Source organism: Trichosurus vulpecula, chromosome 8, assembly GCF_011100635.1.
Source record: "Trichosurus vulpecula isolate mTriVul1 chromosome 8, mTriVul1.pri, whole genome shotgun sequence".
Classification (NCBI taxonomy): Eukaryota; Metazoa; Chordata; class Mammalia; order Diprotodontia; family Phalangeridae; genus Trichosurus; species Trichosurus vulpecula.
In genome coordinates this window covers 82,414,180-82,428,142 of record NC_050580.1, presented here as the reverse complement: position 1 = coordinate 82,428,142, position 13,963 = coordinate 82,414,180, and the positions used below count along the sequence as shown (strand labels likewise).

At 39.4% G+C, this 13,963-nt stretch overlaps 1 protein-coding gene across 1 annotated transcript in view; it reads right to left on the bottom strand.

Annotated features, from left to right (window-relative positions):
* MYOF (myoferlin) overlaps positions 1-5,192 on the bottom strand; it is a 153,647-nt gene extending 148,455 nt beyond the window's left edge. Inside the window, exon 1 of the mRNA XM_036735055.1 lies at positions 5,012-5,192. Coding sequence (XP_036590950.1) covers positions 5,012-5,099 — 88 coding nt within the window. The 5' untranslated portion in view covers positions 5,100-5,192. The remainder of the gene's footprint in view (positions 1-5,011) is intronic.
* Positions 5,193-13,963: the final 8,771 nt, after the last annotated feature.

The window sequence follows — 13,963 nt, the reverse complement described above, 5'->3', positions numbered from 1 at the left end:
CTCGGACAAGGTACTTAGTGAGAGGCTTGAATGAGTGGGTTGAACTCCCTAAGGCCCCATCCAGCTCTTAGTCCTTTGAGTCTCTGACTACCTGGCAATATGGTCAATCAAATAGCACCCACAAAAGCTGGAGAGCAGCTTGTCAAGGTGGGAGTAGAATTTGGGAGACAGACCTGGCTTCTAGGTCTGGCTCTGATGCTAGGATGATCTTGGGCAAATTACCTAACTTCTCAGCTTCAGTTTCCTCATCAACTAAAGTGTTTCGACCAGACTATCTCTACAATTTCTTCCATCTCTAAGTCTCTGTGTGATGGCCAATTCAACTTAATGGTATAATCAGTTGTCTTCATCGTAATAAAATGAGCCATTATCAAATGACCAGAGAGAAGTGCAAAGGTACTGAAGATGGTTGAAGGGTGTGAAAATAGATCTGCTAACTAGCTCGATTTGTTTGAGCACCCACCCCCATTATCCAGGTAACTAAGGGGGGCTGTATGGGACTGATTTGACCAATACAGAATGACTTGACAAACCAACAATCCTTTGTGGTGAACAAGAGTGAAACTAGCTGGAAGTGTAGAATCAGTGACCCTGCAGCTGGCTTAGCTCAAGCTGGCCTTGAGTAGTCTCTGGAGATAAGTTGGTGAGGCTGATGTACACCTTGCCAGAGCTATCTTAGTGGTTGGGAAGATCCGAAAGAAAGTGTGGGAAAGAAGAGGTATTAGACTGTCTACCAAACTGAAGGTCTACAGAGCTGTTGCGCTGACCTCATTGTTGTATGCCTGTGAAACCCGGACAGTCTACCAGCGCCATGCCAAGAAACTGAATCACTTCTAATTGAATTGTCTTGGGAAGATTCTAAAGACCAGGATAAGGTAGAATAAGGTAGCAGACGCTGAGGTCCTTTCTCAAACCAAACTGCCAAACATTCAAACTCTGCTTCAGAGTGCACAACTATGATGGGCTGGCCACGTTGTTCTAATGCCAAATGTCTGCTTGCCTAAAAGACTATTTTACAGAGAACTCATGTAAGGAAGACATTCACATGGTGGTCAGAAGAAGTGATACAAACCTCTCAAGAAGAACTTTGGAAGTCATTGTGTGACATGGGAGACATTGGCAAAGGACTGCTCTGCATGGAGTGCCCGAATTAAAGAAGATGCTGTGCTCTATGATCAAAGCAGAATTGCAGTAGCTCAAAAGAAATGTTTGATGCACAAATTTAGAGACATTCCACTCCAAATGTTCATATGGACTATTTGTGCCTGACCTGTGGTAGAGCATTCCAACCTTGTATTGGTCTGATCAGCCAAAGTTGTACACACTGTAACTTGACTCCACCATAGTGATTATCATTTTGGTCCTCTTAGAGAATGAAACATGACAACCAACCAACCTAGCTAGCCTTAGATTCTCGGAAACATCCTACTTTTACGGGACTTTTGGAGACATCCCCCTATCTTGTTGTTTATGTTTGAGCCTTGAACTGTCTAGGTTCTTTCCGTTTGATGTATCAAAAGGCTACAGTCCTTGTACCTGGAATTCCTTACTCCCCCTGCTTCCTGCCACTCCCCCTCCTATCATGCCTGGAGACACATTCCGTCTTTGGACCAGTCAATTCCCTACCTTCCTTTGTCTGAAAATAATATAAACCATGTTCCTGCTTTCTCAAAATGAGCTGTTTCAGCATTAGGCTGTCTGTTCCACATGATCAAGTTATACCTGCTTAATAAAGATCACTCTCGATTTCGCAGGCATCATCTCCCTCAGGTTTACTTCCCCTTTGAGGAAAAGAGGAATTTGAGTACCCAAGGTCCTCTCTAGGGAAAAAGAGATCCAGATTCCTTAGGACACATGCCTCAGTTTACAAGGCAATGGTTGAAAAAGAGAATGGAGCGAAATGCCAATCCAGAGTGGTCATTTAAGTGGTCTGTGCTTGCCCAGTTTAACAGAAATTTTCAGTTTCCATCTTAGCACTTGGCTTTGTACTTCCAGGGCCTGAGATGAACTCATAATCATTAAAGGAACCAAGTCATTTTCCATAACAGCCTTGATGTACTATCAACAAGTCAACCATGCTCTGTTTTGACTCACTGTTCTTCCCTTTTCATTTTCATGCTTTATCAAGTTTCATCCAAGTAGTTTCCAATTTCAGTCATGGGTGAAGTCTTTCTACATTACTCACATACATGAGCATAATGCACAGATGCATAAAAGAACTCAGGATTCTTTGGGATTTCAAAACAATATATTGTTCTCATAGAATCATAGAATGCCAGAGCTGCAGGAGACCGTTTACAGATGGGCAGAGCCAGAGACAGGGAGACTTTACCCCAGGGTGTCAATGTCCAGGGCAGCGCGCTTTCTCCCCTGGACTTGATCGGTGACCTCCCTTCTCTCTCATTCTCTACCTGCTCACCCAACCATACAGTGCAGCATCTTCCCCAGGCCACAGTCTAATTCTTCTTCTGCAGGACAGCACTTCCCATACTTAAAGTCAGCTTTCATCATGGTTCGGCCTTCTACTAGCTGGGATGTTGTTGTTCAGTCTTATTCAACTCTCTGTGATCCCATTTGGGGTTTTCTTGGCAAAGATACTGGAGAGGTTTGCCATTTTCTTTTCCAGCTCATTTTACAGATGAGGAAACTGAGGCAAACAGGGTTAGGTGACATGCCCAGGGTCACATAGCTAGTAAGTGTCTGAGGCCAGAGTAACCATGGGCAGATCATTTATCACGTTCTCTCCTCCCTAACCCTGTTTTCTGTTTTGGCCAAAGGCCCTACAGATTAGGCAACTGAGGACCAATGACATTAAATGACTTTTCCAAGGTCACATAGCTAGTTAGTGATAGAACTGGGACCCAGTTCTCTAGATATCTAATCTGTAACTGTGGTAATATCTCTGATGCTTATTATATACCTTTTAATTCCACCTTTAATGCTTACTCCTTGTGTGACCTTGGACAAATTATGTAACTTCCCTGGGCCTCAGTTCCCTCATCTGTAAAATGAGGGGGTTGATCTAAATGGCCTCTGAGGTTCCTTCAAGCTCTTAGATCTGTGACCCTATCGTGACCAAAGTAGGTAATTTTTATAAGGCACTTTGTGATAATAAGGCATTATGTAAGCGTGTATTGTTTTTAAGTGAAATTCACATGATTCCTTAGTCATATTTTAGCAAATATTTCCAACCACACGCGATTCTGTTTTAGTAGACAATAGTACCCCACACAATGGAATCCCACCAACCCTTTTTCTTTTGGACTGAACCTTAGAGGAAACTCCACCTACCAATACAAATCAACACTTGCTCTTCAATTTGTATCTTAAATTGCCTGGAGCAGTTAGAGGTTAATTGGCTTGCCCCAAGTCACACCCCTGGATGTGTCAGAAGCTGGACCAGAACTCAGATCCTCTCATCTTCATGATCTGCTCTCTAACCATGCCATGCTGCCTCTCCTGTAAGTGTCCTACAGGCAGCAAACAATAAATGTCTCTTCACTTCAGCAATAATAATATTGATGTCAACAACCACGTGAAGCTGATTGAATTGAATTGGAATTGGACTGGGAAGGGAAGGGAAAAAGAAAAGAAAAGGATGAATGATCTATAAGCGAAAGAAGAGGCATGCACTACAGGAGACGAGGAATGGGTCTAAGTTTCTATTCTTTGCCTTCGCCTTTCACCCCTTCCCCTTTACCCTCTAATTGTTATGGGCTCTAGTGTCTAAACTCTGTGTTTGCAAATGGCCAATGGTCAGTCTCTAAAAACTGAAGTTCCATCCAGCATTCTGGGTAAAAGTCAATGATCACAAGAGTTTGCAGAAAAATAACTTTCTCACAGATTCATAGAAGCTTAGAACTGGAAGAGATCTTACTTAGACAGTCCAACCCTTTCATTTAATAAGTGGGGAACCCAAGGCTCAGAAAGGCTCAATTATCCCCAAAATGTCACACAGAGAAAACAGAAACTAGAGCCTAGTCTTCCCCATCCACTAATCTTTTTGCTAGTAGCCCAGGAATCTTTCCACAAAGGAGATCCCTCTAATCATAAAGAACTTAACAAGCATTGCCTCAAACACCAAAAAGTTAAATAATTTCCATCTAGAAAGGAAAACATTAAAAATGTTTAAGAATGCATTAACTAACCCACAAATAATGACTCCAGTAAAAAGAACTCAAGATCTGGGTCTGGGTTTAAACCCCATCTCTAACATTTCCTATTCGTGTGGCCTTAAACATGTCATTTAACCTCCCTAGGTCTCAGTTTCTTCATTTGTAAAAAGGGGGAGTTAGATTAGATGGCCTCCGAGGTCCCTTCCAGCTCCAAATCTTTGATCCTTTGACTTGTTTCAAACCAATGCTTTGCTACTTACTAAATATGTGGCCTTCAGCAAGTTTTTTTTCAAATCCCTCTGAGCCTCAGTTTCCTCATCTGTAATACATGGGGGGGGGGGGGTTTCTGAGCTCACTTTTAGCTCTAGAGCTATACTCCTATGACCCCCACCTTGCATTGCCAAAAATGCATCAAAAGGATTATCACCATGAAATTGTATTAGTGAGCATGAGTTGCTGGGACAGCTGACTACTTTTTAAAGCAGGCTTATGGCTGGCAGAAGGAATTATGTATAAAAAACCTGAAGTTTGCAGCTGAAATCTCTATAGACTTTTAATAACAGAAACCAGAGCTGATAAGTCAACATGTGTTCCTTTAAAAAACAAAGCAATCATTTTTCCCCCAGAGGTTCAAATTTCAGGTCTTACGATAAGTCTCAGAGCCTGGTGGGGGGGGGAGGGAGGGAAGAGAGTGGGGAAGGAGAGATCATCCAAAATAATCAATTCCATTTCCTGTTCTATGTAGGTAACAAGAGCCCACTAATCAAAGAGGGTCTTTGCAAACAGTACAATCTCCTTATATCAGAATCATAAAACACCTCTACCCGACAAACGAGAAACTGCATTATATCAAAATCCAAACATGACCCTGGTACTAAGAAATAAAGTTGTCTTACCCCTAAAAATAACCGAGACAATTGGATCAGGTTTCCCAAATTTCCCTTTAGGGATATCGCTCGCAGACTCCACAATGACCCGAAGCATGGTTACTGGACTTTCAATTAAGCTGCTCAGATCGGGAAATGAAGTTTGAAAAGGTAGCACCGCATCTGTGCTTGCGGCTCCTCCGAGAACTAGCTGAGCAAAGAAGGCAGGGAGTGATTTGCTTATAGTGAAGGAGGGAAGGGGGGGAGGGGGAATAAAAAAAAGTCAAATGGGTGGATCTCTGTCAGATAATTTACTCAAGGCAAACCGATCCCTGAAACTCTCCGTTTTCACTCAGAAACAGGCAGTAGTATAACTTGTGAAATCTGAAAAGGTGGAAGTGAAACCTTTTAAACTCCAACTAAAAATATTAATGTGCAATATATAAAACTAAAATAGATTTAGGGTTAATGATTAAAGTTAGAGCTAAAAACTGATGCTGCTGTTTGACTCTTCGGGCAGCAGTTCCTGAAGTGGAAGATGGTTAGTTAAAGAGATACCAGGTGGCTTGGAGGTGCCTGAGCTTTGGAGAGAGAGGTCTTTAACTTTGATTAGCCATGGTGCCTTTCATTTTACCTGTACCTTTCTCCCCTCTCACACACCCAAAGGTATCCACTTACAGTATTTAAAACTAAGTAAGAGACTCCCCCTTCTGTATGACTTTGGAATAGCTGTATGGTTTTAAGCTCAAAATTAGGCTTCAATACCTAGGGTTTTAAATACCAAGTAGCTTTTAATTAGGCTTAATTGCTAATATAAGGAAATCTGGAGTCATTATCATACTTTCTATAGCTACTCTCTCCTCTCTCCCTCTCTTTACTGATAAATCAAAGTTATCCATTGAGTTTCCTATTCTTCTCTTCTCCATATGAGAAAAGTTCTCCACATCAGCCCTGATTTTGTTCTCCTTTACTTCTGCTTCTAAGAAAGGCTCTTTTCCTTACCAAGTCTAATCCCTCTATTTGTGCCCTTGACCCCAACCCCTCTCATATCATAAACCTTATCCTCTTGGAATATAGATAGATGGAACATGGATAGAGTGTTGCTCTTTGTGTCAGAAAGGCTTAGTTTCAGATCTGATATTTACTGTATTGTTGTTAAGTCATTCCAACCATGCCTGACTTTTGTGACTGCTTCTGGGGGTTTTCTTGGCAGAAACACTGGTTTGTCATTTCCTTCTCCAGCTCATTTTACAGATGAGGAAACCCAAGTTTCAGCCTGTGCCCAGGTTCACACAGCTAGTAAATGTCTGAGGCTGGATTTGAACTCAGATCTTCCTGACTCCAGGCATTGTACTGTATCCACTTTGACACCTAGCTGCTTCTAGCTGTGTGCCAGGGGCAAAGTCATTTAACTTCTTAGAGCCTCGGTTTCTTCATAATCAAAGAGGGACTAATTATGTCTGCAATGCTTGCTATATAATGTTGTTGTGAAATTCAAATGGCATAATCTTTGGAAAGTACTTTGTAAACCTTAAAGATCTAGATAAATGTCAGATAATTGAAGTTGGTGGTCGTAATTACAAAAGTCTTTTTCTCTCACAAATCTTCGATTTCTCCTTATCTCCTGGCTTCCTCCCTACTGCCTATTAAGAAACTCAGGTCCTCTATTCTTAGAAAATACTCATTTGTCCCTGCTATCCCTTCAAGCTGCATCTTCTCTCAGTTTGCACTGAAATTTCTAAAAATAATAGTAATGATAATTTATCGCTACTCTCTGCCCTCATTTCCTCACCTCCCACTCACTTCTCTAGCTGGAGGGAATCTGGCTCTGATCCTATACTCATACAGAAACTATTTCTTTTCCAATGATTTAAATGTTAAACCCAATGTTGTTGTTTTTCCACTCTTTCAAGTATTTGACCTTGTCTGTGGCTTTTGACACGGTCAACCACTGCCTTCTGAAAACCTTTTCCCTTCTTTGGCTTCCAAAAAATGATCTCTCCTGGATTTCTTCCTCTTTATTGGAATGCTCCTCAGTTTCCTTTGCTCCATATTTCCTTAAATGTGTGTGTTCCTCAAGACTGTACCCTGGACCTTCACCTTCTTCCTTTTTCTTGCTATATTCTCTTCCTCCCTCCCTCTCTCTCCACCCCCATCCTCCTCCTTCTCCACCCACATCCTCCTCCTCCTCCTCCTCCTCCTTTTCCTCCTTCTCTCTCTCCCCCTCTTCCCCCTGCCAATTTCATCTTTTCCGATATAGGTTCAATTATCATCTCTGTACAGATGATTCCCAGTCCTACATTACCAAATCCCTATTGGACCTCTCTACCTGGATGTCCCATTAGCATCTCAAATTTAACATTCCCAAAATGGAACTCAATATTTTTTCCCTAAACCTACACATCCTTCATACTTTCATATTTCTATTGATAGCACTGTCATCCATCCAGGTTTGAAACCTCAGGATCATCCTCAACATTTCGCTTCCTACATGCTTCCATGTCCAATCAGTTACCAAGTCTTGTTCACTGTACCACTACAACATCTCTCATATCTGTCCCCTTCTCTCCCCTTAAATATGTACTATTCTAGTTCACCCCTCATCACATTTGACCTGAACCATTGAATTAACCTCCTAAATGGTCCCTTTGCTTTCAGTCTCTACTCTCTTCAACCCATTCTCCATAGAGTAGCCAAATTATGTTTGAGGCTTCAAGGATCAGTTTTAGCTTCTACCTCCTGTGAAAAGCCCTTCCTGATCCAATGAATTGTTGGCGCTCCCTCCTGTTCCTTTCTTCTATTTCCAACTTTCTTACATATTACTCTCCTCTATTCTATGGTCCAGCCATACCGGCCTACTCACTGTTCGCCATGCATGATACTCTGTTTCCCATCTCCATGCTTTCACACTGGTTGTTGCCCCACCCCTGCCCAGAATGCTCTCCCTCTACCTCTTATAATTTCCAGCTTCCTTCAAGACTCTGCTGAAGTGCCTTCTTCTATGGGAGGCCTTTCCCAGTTCATGCCACCACATCCCCCTTCCTTGCTATAGATCCTTCTCTTCTAGGATACCTTCCATCTACTCTGTATGTCTTTTGTATGTACCAATTTTTGTACATGTCATCTCCCCACTGAAATATAAGGTCCTTGAAGGCAGAGACTGTTATAGCTTTTCTTCGTATACCCAGTGCTTTACATAGTGCCAGGCATGTAGTAGGTACTTAATAAATGCTTGTTAATTAATTGAAGAGGATAATTCTTGCCATATTCCCTGACAAGGTAATAGGAAAGCCCTAGCCATCAACCAATTCCCAGGAAAGACTTAACTGCAATGGAGATCATAATTAGATGGTCAGATCAGTTCCCCGATGTCTGGGCTCCCCAAGGTTGGATTGGTGGTTGTACTCCTGTGTCACAACACTTTGGCTGCTCTTAAAGTGTATGTCAGTCTGGGAATGAGCACCTTCTTTCTCAAACTGGAATCTCTCTGATTTGACAAACAGCTGGTCCTGGGGGGTGGTACAGACAAGTTTGACATGTTGAGCTGGGTCCCAGGAGCAAGTGTCATAATCAAGAACGAGAGCTTTAACTGTGTTTCTGGTATCTGGGGAAACAAATGAATGAATGAAAAAGCCTTTATTAAGCAAGTACCTACTATGTGCTAAGCACGAGTGCTGAGGATACAAATACAGAGAACAGTTTCTGCTCTCAGGAAAACTTACATTATTATAGAGGGAGTTACACACAGGGGAGATGTAGGCAGGGAGAGAGTATTTTTGTACAGAACACTGAGGATGAGAAATGGGACCATGAAAGAATAGATTGAAATCTTCCTTCCAGGAAGTTGATTTGATCCTGGAACTAGAGCAGTGGAAAGAAGATACTTCAACAATGGCAAGGTGGTTGGTGAGGCTGTGGAGAATACCCCTGGGGGAAAGGGAGTAAAGTGAAGTGTGGTTGGGTCAGGCCAAAATAGTGAACCCAGCAAGGCAATCACCTGTAAAGGCAGCAGAGGTCCCAGGATGGGATTTCCAGAGAGGAAAGGGTTAAACCTCCAGAACATGTATCTGGTCCAGGTGGCAAAACTGTTGAGAAGAGAGGTGGGAAATAGGGAGTGAGGACAGTAAGGAATAGGCAGACAGGTGTTACAAAATTCACTCTGAGCAAGCAGTATAAAAATGCCCTTTAATCAACATTTAAAAACATTCCATTTTGGAGGTAAAGAAGAGAAACCTTAAATCACAAAGATCAACTATGAGAGAGGCTCTTGATGCCAACCTGTAGCAGAGTAGAGAGGTAATGGGACCCTGGCTCCCATGGACAGAACCTCCTAGATACCCCTAGGTCACTCTTGGAGAAGCCTCTTTGGGAAGATGAACCAGTCAAGGGTTGAGCTGAGAAGGGTTTTTATGGGATAGACTCAGCGATATGCTGGTAAGTATTTAGCAACCAGCTCCCTGGAAGAAAAAAAAATGTACCCCATGACAGTTTTAAGTTTAATCTGCGTCATTAACATTTTGCCCATCACTTTCTTACGTCTAGACCAGACGTTCCCAAACTTATTTGGCCTACTGCCCCCTTCTCAAAAAAATTACTCAGCACCCCCCCTAGAAATCTACTTTCTCTACTGGTTTTTTTTAAACTTTGCATCATTTCAAAAACATATAAAATATTTTTAAATGATGTATCTTTTTTTTACTTTTTTAAATGTTTTTATTTTTCTCAATTACATGTAAAAACAATAGTTAACACTATTTTTAAAATAATTTTTGAGTTCCCAAATCCCTCCCTCCTTCCCCTCACCTCTCCTTGAGAAGGCAAGCAGTTTGACATAGATTATACATGTATAATCACGCACAACATATTTCCATATTAGCCATCTTGCAAAAGAGAACACGGACCAAAAACAAACAAAAAACCCCAAGAAAAATAAAGTAAAAAATGTATACTTTCATTTGCATTCAGACTCCATCAGTTGTTTCTCTGAAGATGAATAGCACTTTTCATCATAAATTCTTGTATCATGGTATTACTGAGAATAGATAAGTCATTCACAGCTGATCATCACACAATATTGTTGTTACTCTGTACAATGTTCTCCTGGCTCTGCTTACTTCACTTTGCATCGGTTCATCTAAGTCTTCCCAGGCTTTTCTGAAAGCATCCTACTCATCATGTCTTATAACACAATAGTATTCCATCACAATCATGGACCAAAATTTATTCAGCATCCCCTCGATTTCTAATTCTTTGCCATCACAAAAAGAGCTACTATAAATATTTTTGTATATATAGGTCCTTTTCCTTTTTCTTGGATCTCTTTGGGGTACAGAGCTAGTAGTGGTATTGCTGGGTCAAAAACTATACATAGTTTTTTAGCCCTTTGAGCATAGTTCCAAATTGCTTTCCAAAATGATTGGATAAATTCGCAACTCCACCAAGAATTCATTAGTGTCCCTGCTTTTTTACATCCTCCTCAACATTTGTTGTTTTCCTTTTCTTTCATATTAGCTAATCTGATCAGTGTGAGGTGGTACCTCACAGTTATTTTAATTTGCATTTCTGTAATCAATAGTGATTTAGAACTTTTTTCATATGACTATTGACAGATTTGATTTATTCTAAAAACTTCCTGATTTATCTTTGACCATTTATCATTTGGAGGTTGGCTCATATTCTTATTAATTTGATTCAGTTCTCTATGTATTTGAGAAATGAGGCCTTTATCAGAAAAACTTGGCAAAATTTTTTTATTAGTCGCCTGCCAATCTTGGCTACGTTGGTTTTGTTTGTGCAAAACCTTTTAAATTTAATATAATCAAATTTATCCATCTTACATCCCGTAATGTTCTCCATCTCTTGTTTGGTCATAAATTCCTTGCTTATCCATAGATCTTCCAGGTAAAAACTTCCATGCTCCCCTATTTTGCTTATGATATCACCCTTTATGTCTAAATCATGTACTCATTTTGACCTTATCTTGGTATATAGTATGAAATGTTGGTCTATACCTTGTTTTTGCCAAATTGCTTTCCAGTTTTCCCAGCAATTTTTGTCAAATACTGAATTCTTTTCCCAAAAGTTTGGATATTTGGGTTGATCAAATCCTAGATTACTATGGTTATTACCTACTGTGTATTATATATTATCTAATCCATTCCACTGATCTGCCACTCTATTTTTTATCCTGTACCAAATTGTTTTCATGATTATCACTTTGTAATACTGTTCGAGACATAATACCTCTAGATCACCTTCCTTTACATTTTTTTATTTAAATCCTTGATATTCTTAACCTTTTGTTCTTCCAGATGAATTTTGTTGCTATTTTTTCTAGCTCTATAAAATAATTTTTCATAGTTTATTGGTATGTCACTGAATGAATTAATTTAAGTAGAATTATAATTTTTATTCTATTGTCTTGGCCTACTCATGAATAATTAAATGATGTATCTTAAATTTAATAATTTATTGTAAATTTGTGGGTTTTTTTCTTGCATTGAAATTTTGATGTGATATTGCATCATGTGACTGCATAGTATCACATTCTCTTTTATTGAGATTTTTTTTTATTTTTAGTTTACAACACTCAGTTCCACATAATTTTGAGTTCCAGATTTTCTTCCTTCACTCCCCACCTCCCTCCCCAAGGTGGCACGGAATCCTATACATCTTCCACGTATAACTTCACATTGAACTTATTTACACAATAGTCAAGTTGTAAAGAAGAATTATGACCAATGGAATGAATCATGAGGAAGAAGAAACAAAACCAAAAACAAAAGAGAAAAAAAAAACAAAGGGAAAAAAAGGCGAGCATAAAGTGTGCCTCAATCTGCATTCAGATTCCATAGTTCTTTCTTTGGATGTAGATAGCTCCCTCCATAATGAGTCCTTTGGAGTTGTCTTTGCACCCTGTATTTGCTGAGAAGAATGAAGTCTATCAAGGTTAGTCATCACAGACTCCATATATATGTGGTTGTGTATAATGTTTTCCTGGTTCTGCTCTGCTTGCTCAGCATTATATCATGTAGGTTTTTCCAGGTTATTATGAAGTCCGTATCACCCTCATTTCTTATAGCACAATAGTATTCCATTACCTTCATATACCACAACTTGTTCAACCATTCTCCAATTGATGGGCATCCCCTTGATTTCCAATTCTTTGCTACTACAAAAAGAGTCACTATAAATATTTTTGTACACATGGGTCCTTTTCCCACTTGTGTGATCTCTTTGGGATACAACCCTAGAAGTGGTATTGTTGGGTCAAAGGGTATGAACATTTTTATAGCCCTTTGGGCACAGTTCCAAATTGCCCTCCAGAATGGCTGGATCAGTTCACAACTCCACCAGCAATGTAACAACGTTCCAATTTTTCCACATCCTCTCCAGCATTTATCATTTTCCTATTTTGTCATTTTAGCCAATCTGACAGGAGAGATGTGGTACCTAAGAGCTGTTTTGATTTACATTTTTCTAATCACTAGTGATTTTGAGCATTTTTTCATATGCCTACAGATATCTTTAATTTCTTCCTATGAAAACTGCCTGTTCACATCTTTTGACCATTTCTCAATTGGGGAATGACTTGTATTCCTATAAATTTGGCTCAGTTCCCTGTATATTTTAGAGATGAGGCCTTTATCAGAGACACTAGTTGCAAAGCTTTTCCCCCAATTTTCTGCTTCCCTCCTAATCTTTGTTGCATTGGCTTTTTTTATACAAAAACATTTCAATTTAACATAATCAAAATTATCTATTTTGTATTTTGTAACGCTTTCTATCACTTGTTGTGTCATGAATTCTTTGCTTTTCCATAAATCTGATAGGTAAACTATTCCTTGCTCTCCCAAATTGCTTATAGATTAGTCTTTATTCCTAAATCATGAATCCATTTTGACCTTATTTTGGTATATGGTGTAAGATATTGGTCTATGCCCAGTTTCTGCCCTACCATTTTCCAACTTTCCCAGCAGTTTTTGTGAAATAGTGAATTCTTAGCCCAGAAGCTGGGTTGTTTATCAAAGAGTAGATTGTTATAGTCGTTGACTACTGTGTCTTCTGTACCTATCCTACTCCACTGATCCATGACTCTGTTTCTTAGCCAGTACCAGGTAGTTTTGATGACTGCTGCTTTAAGTACAGTTTAATATCTGGTATGGCTAGGCTACCTTCTCTAGCATTTCTTTTCATTAATTCCAGAGATATTCTAGACCTCTTCTTCTTCCAGATGAATTTTGTTTTTATTTTATCCAGCTCTGTAAAATAATTTTTTGGTAGTTGGATTGGTATGGCACTGAATAGATAAATTAATTTAGGTAAAATTGTCATTTTTATTATATTAGCTCAGCCTAACAATGAGCAACTGATATTTTTCCATTTATTTGGATCTGACTTTATTCACGTGAAGTGTTTCATAATTATGTTCATATAGGCCCTGGGTTTGTCTTGGCAGGTAGACTCCCAAATATTTTATAATGTCTACAGTAACTTTGAATGGAATTTCTCTTTCTATCTCTTGCTGTTGGATTTTGTTAGTAATGTATAGGAATGCTGAGGATTTCTGTGGGTTTATTTTATATCCTGCAACTTTGCTAAAGTTGTTTATTATTTCAAGTAGCTTTTTACTTGATTCTCTAGAATTCTCTAAGTAAATCATCATATCATCTGAAAAACATGATAATTTACTTCTTCTTTGCCTATTCTAATTCCTTCCATTTCTTTTTCTTCTCTTATTGCTACAGCTAATGTTTCTACTACCAAATGGAATAGTAGGGGTGATGATGGATATCCTTGTTTCAACCCTGGTCTTATTGGGAATGCATCTAGCTTATCCCCATTACAAATAATGCTTGTTGATGGTTTTAGGTAGATGCTATTTATAATTCTAAGGAAGCCTCCATTTATTCCTATGCTTTCTAGTGTTTTTAATAGGAATGGGTGTTGTATTTTGTCAAAGGCTTTTTCTGCATCTATTGA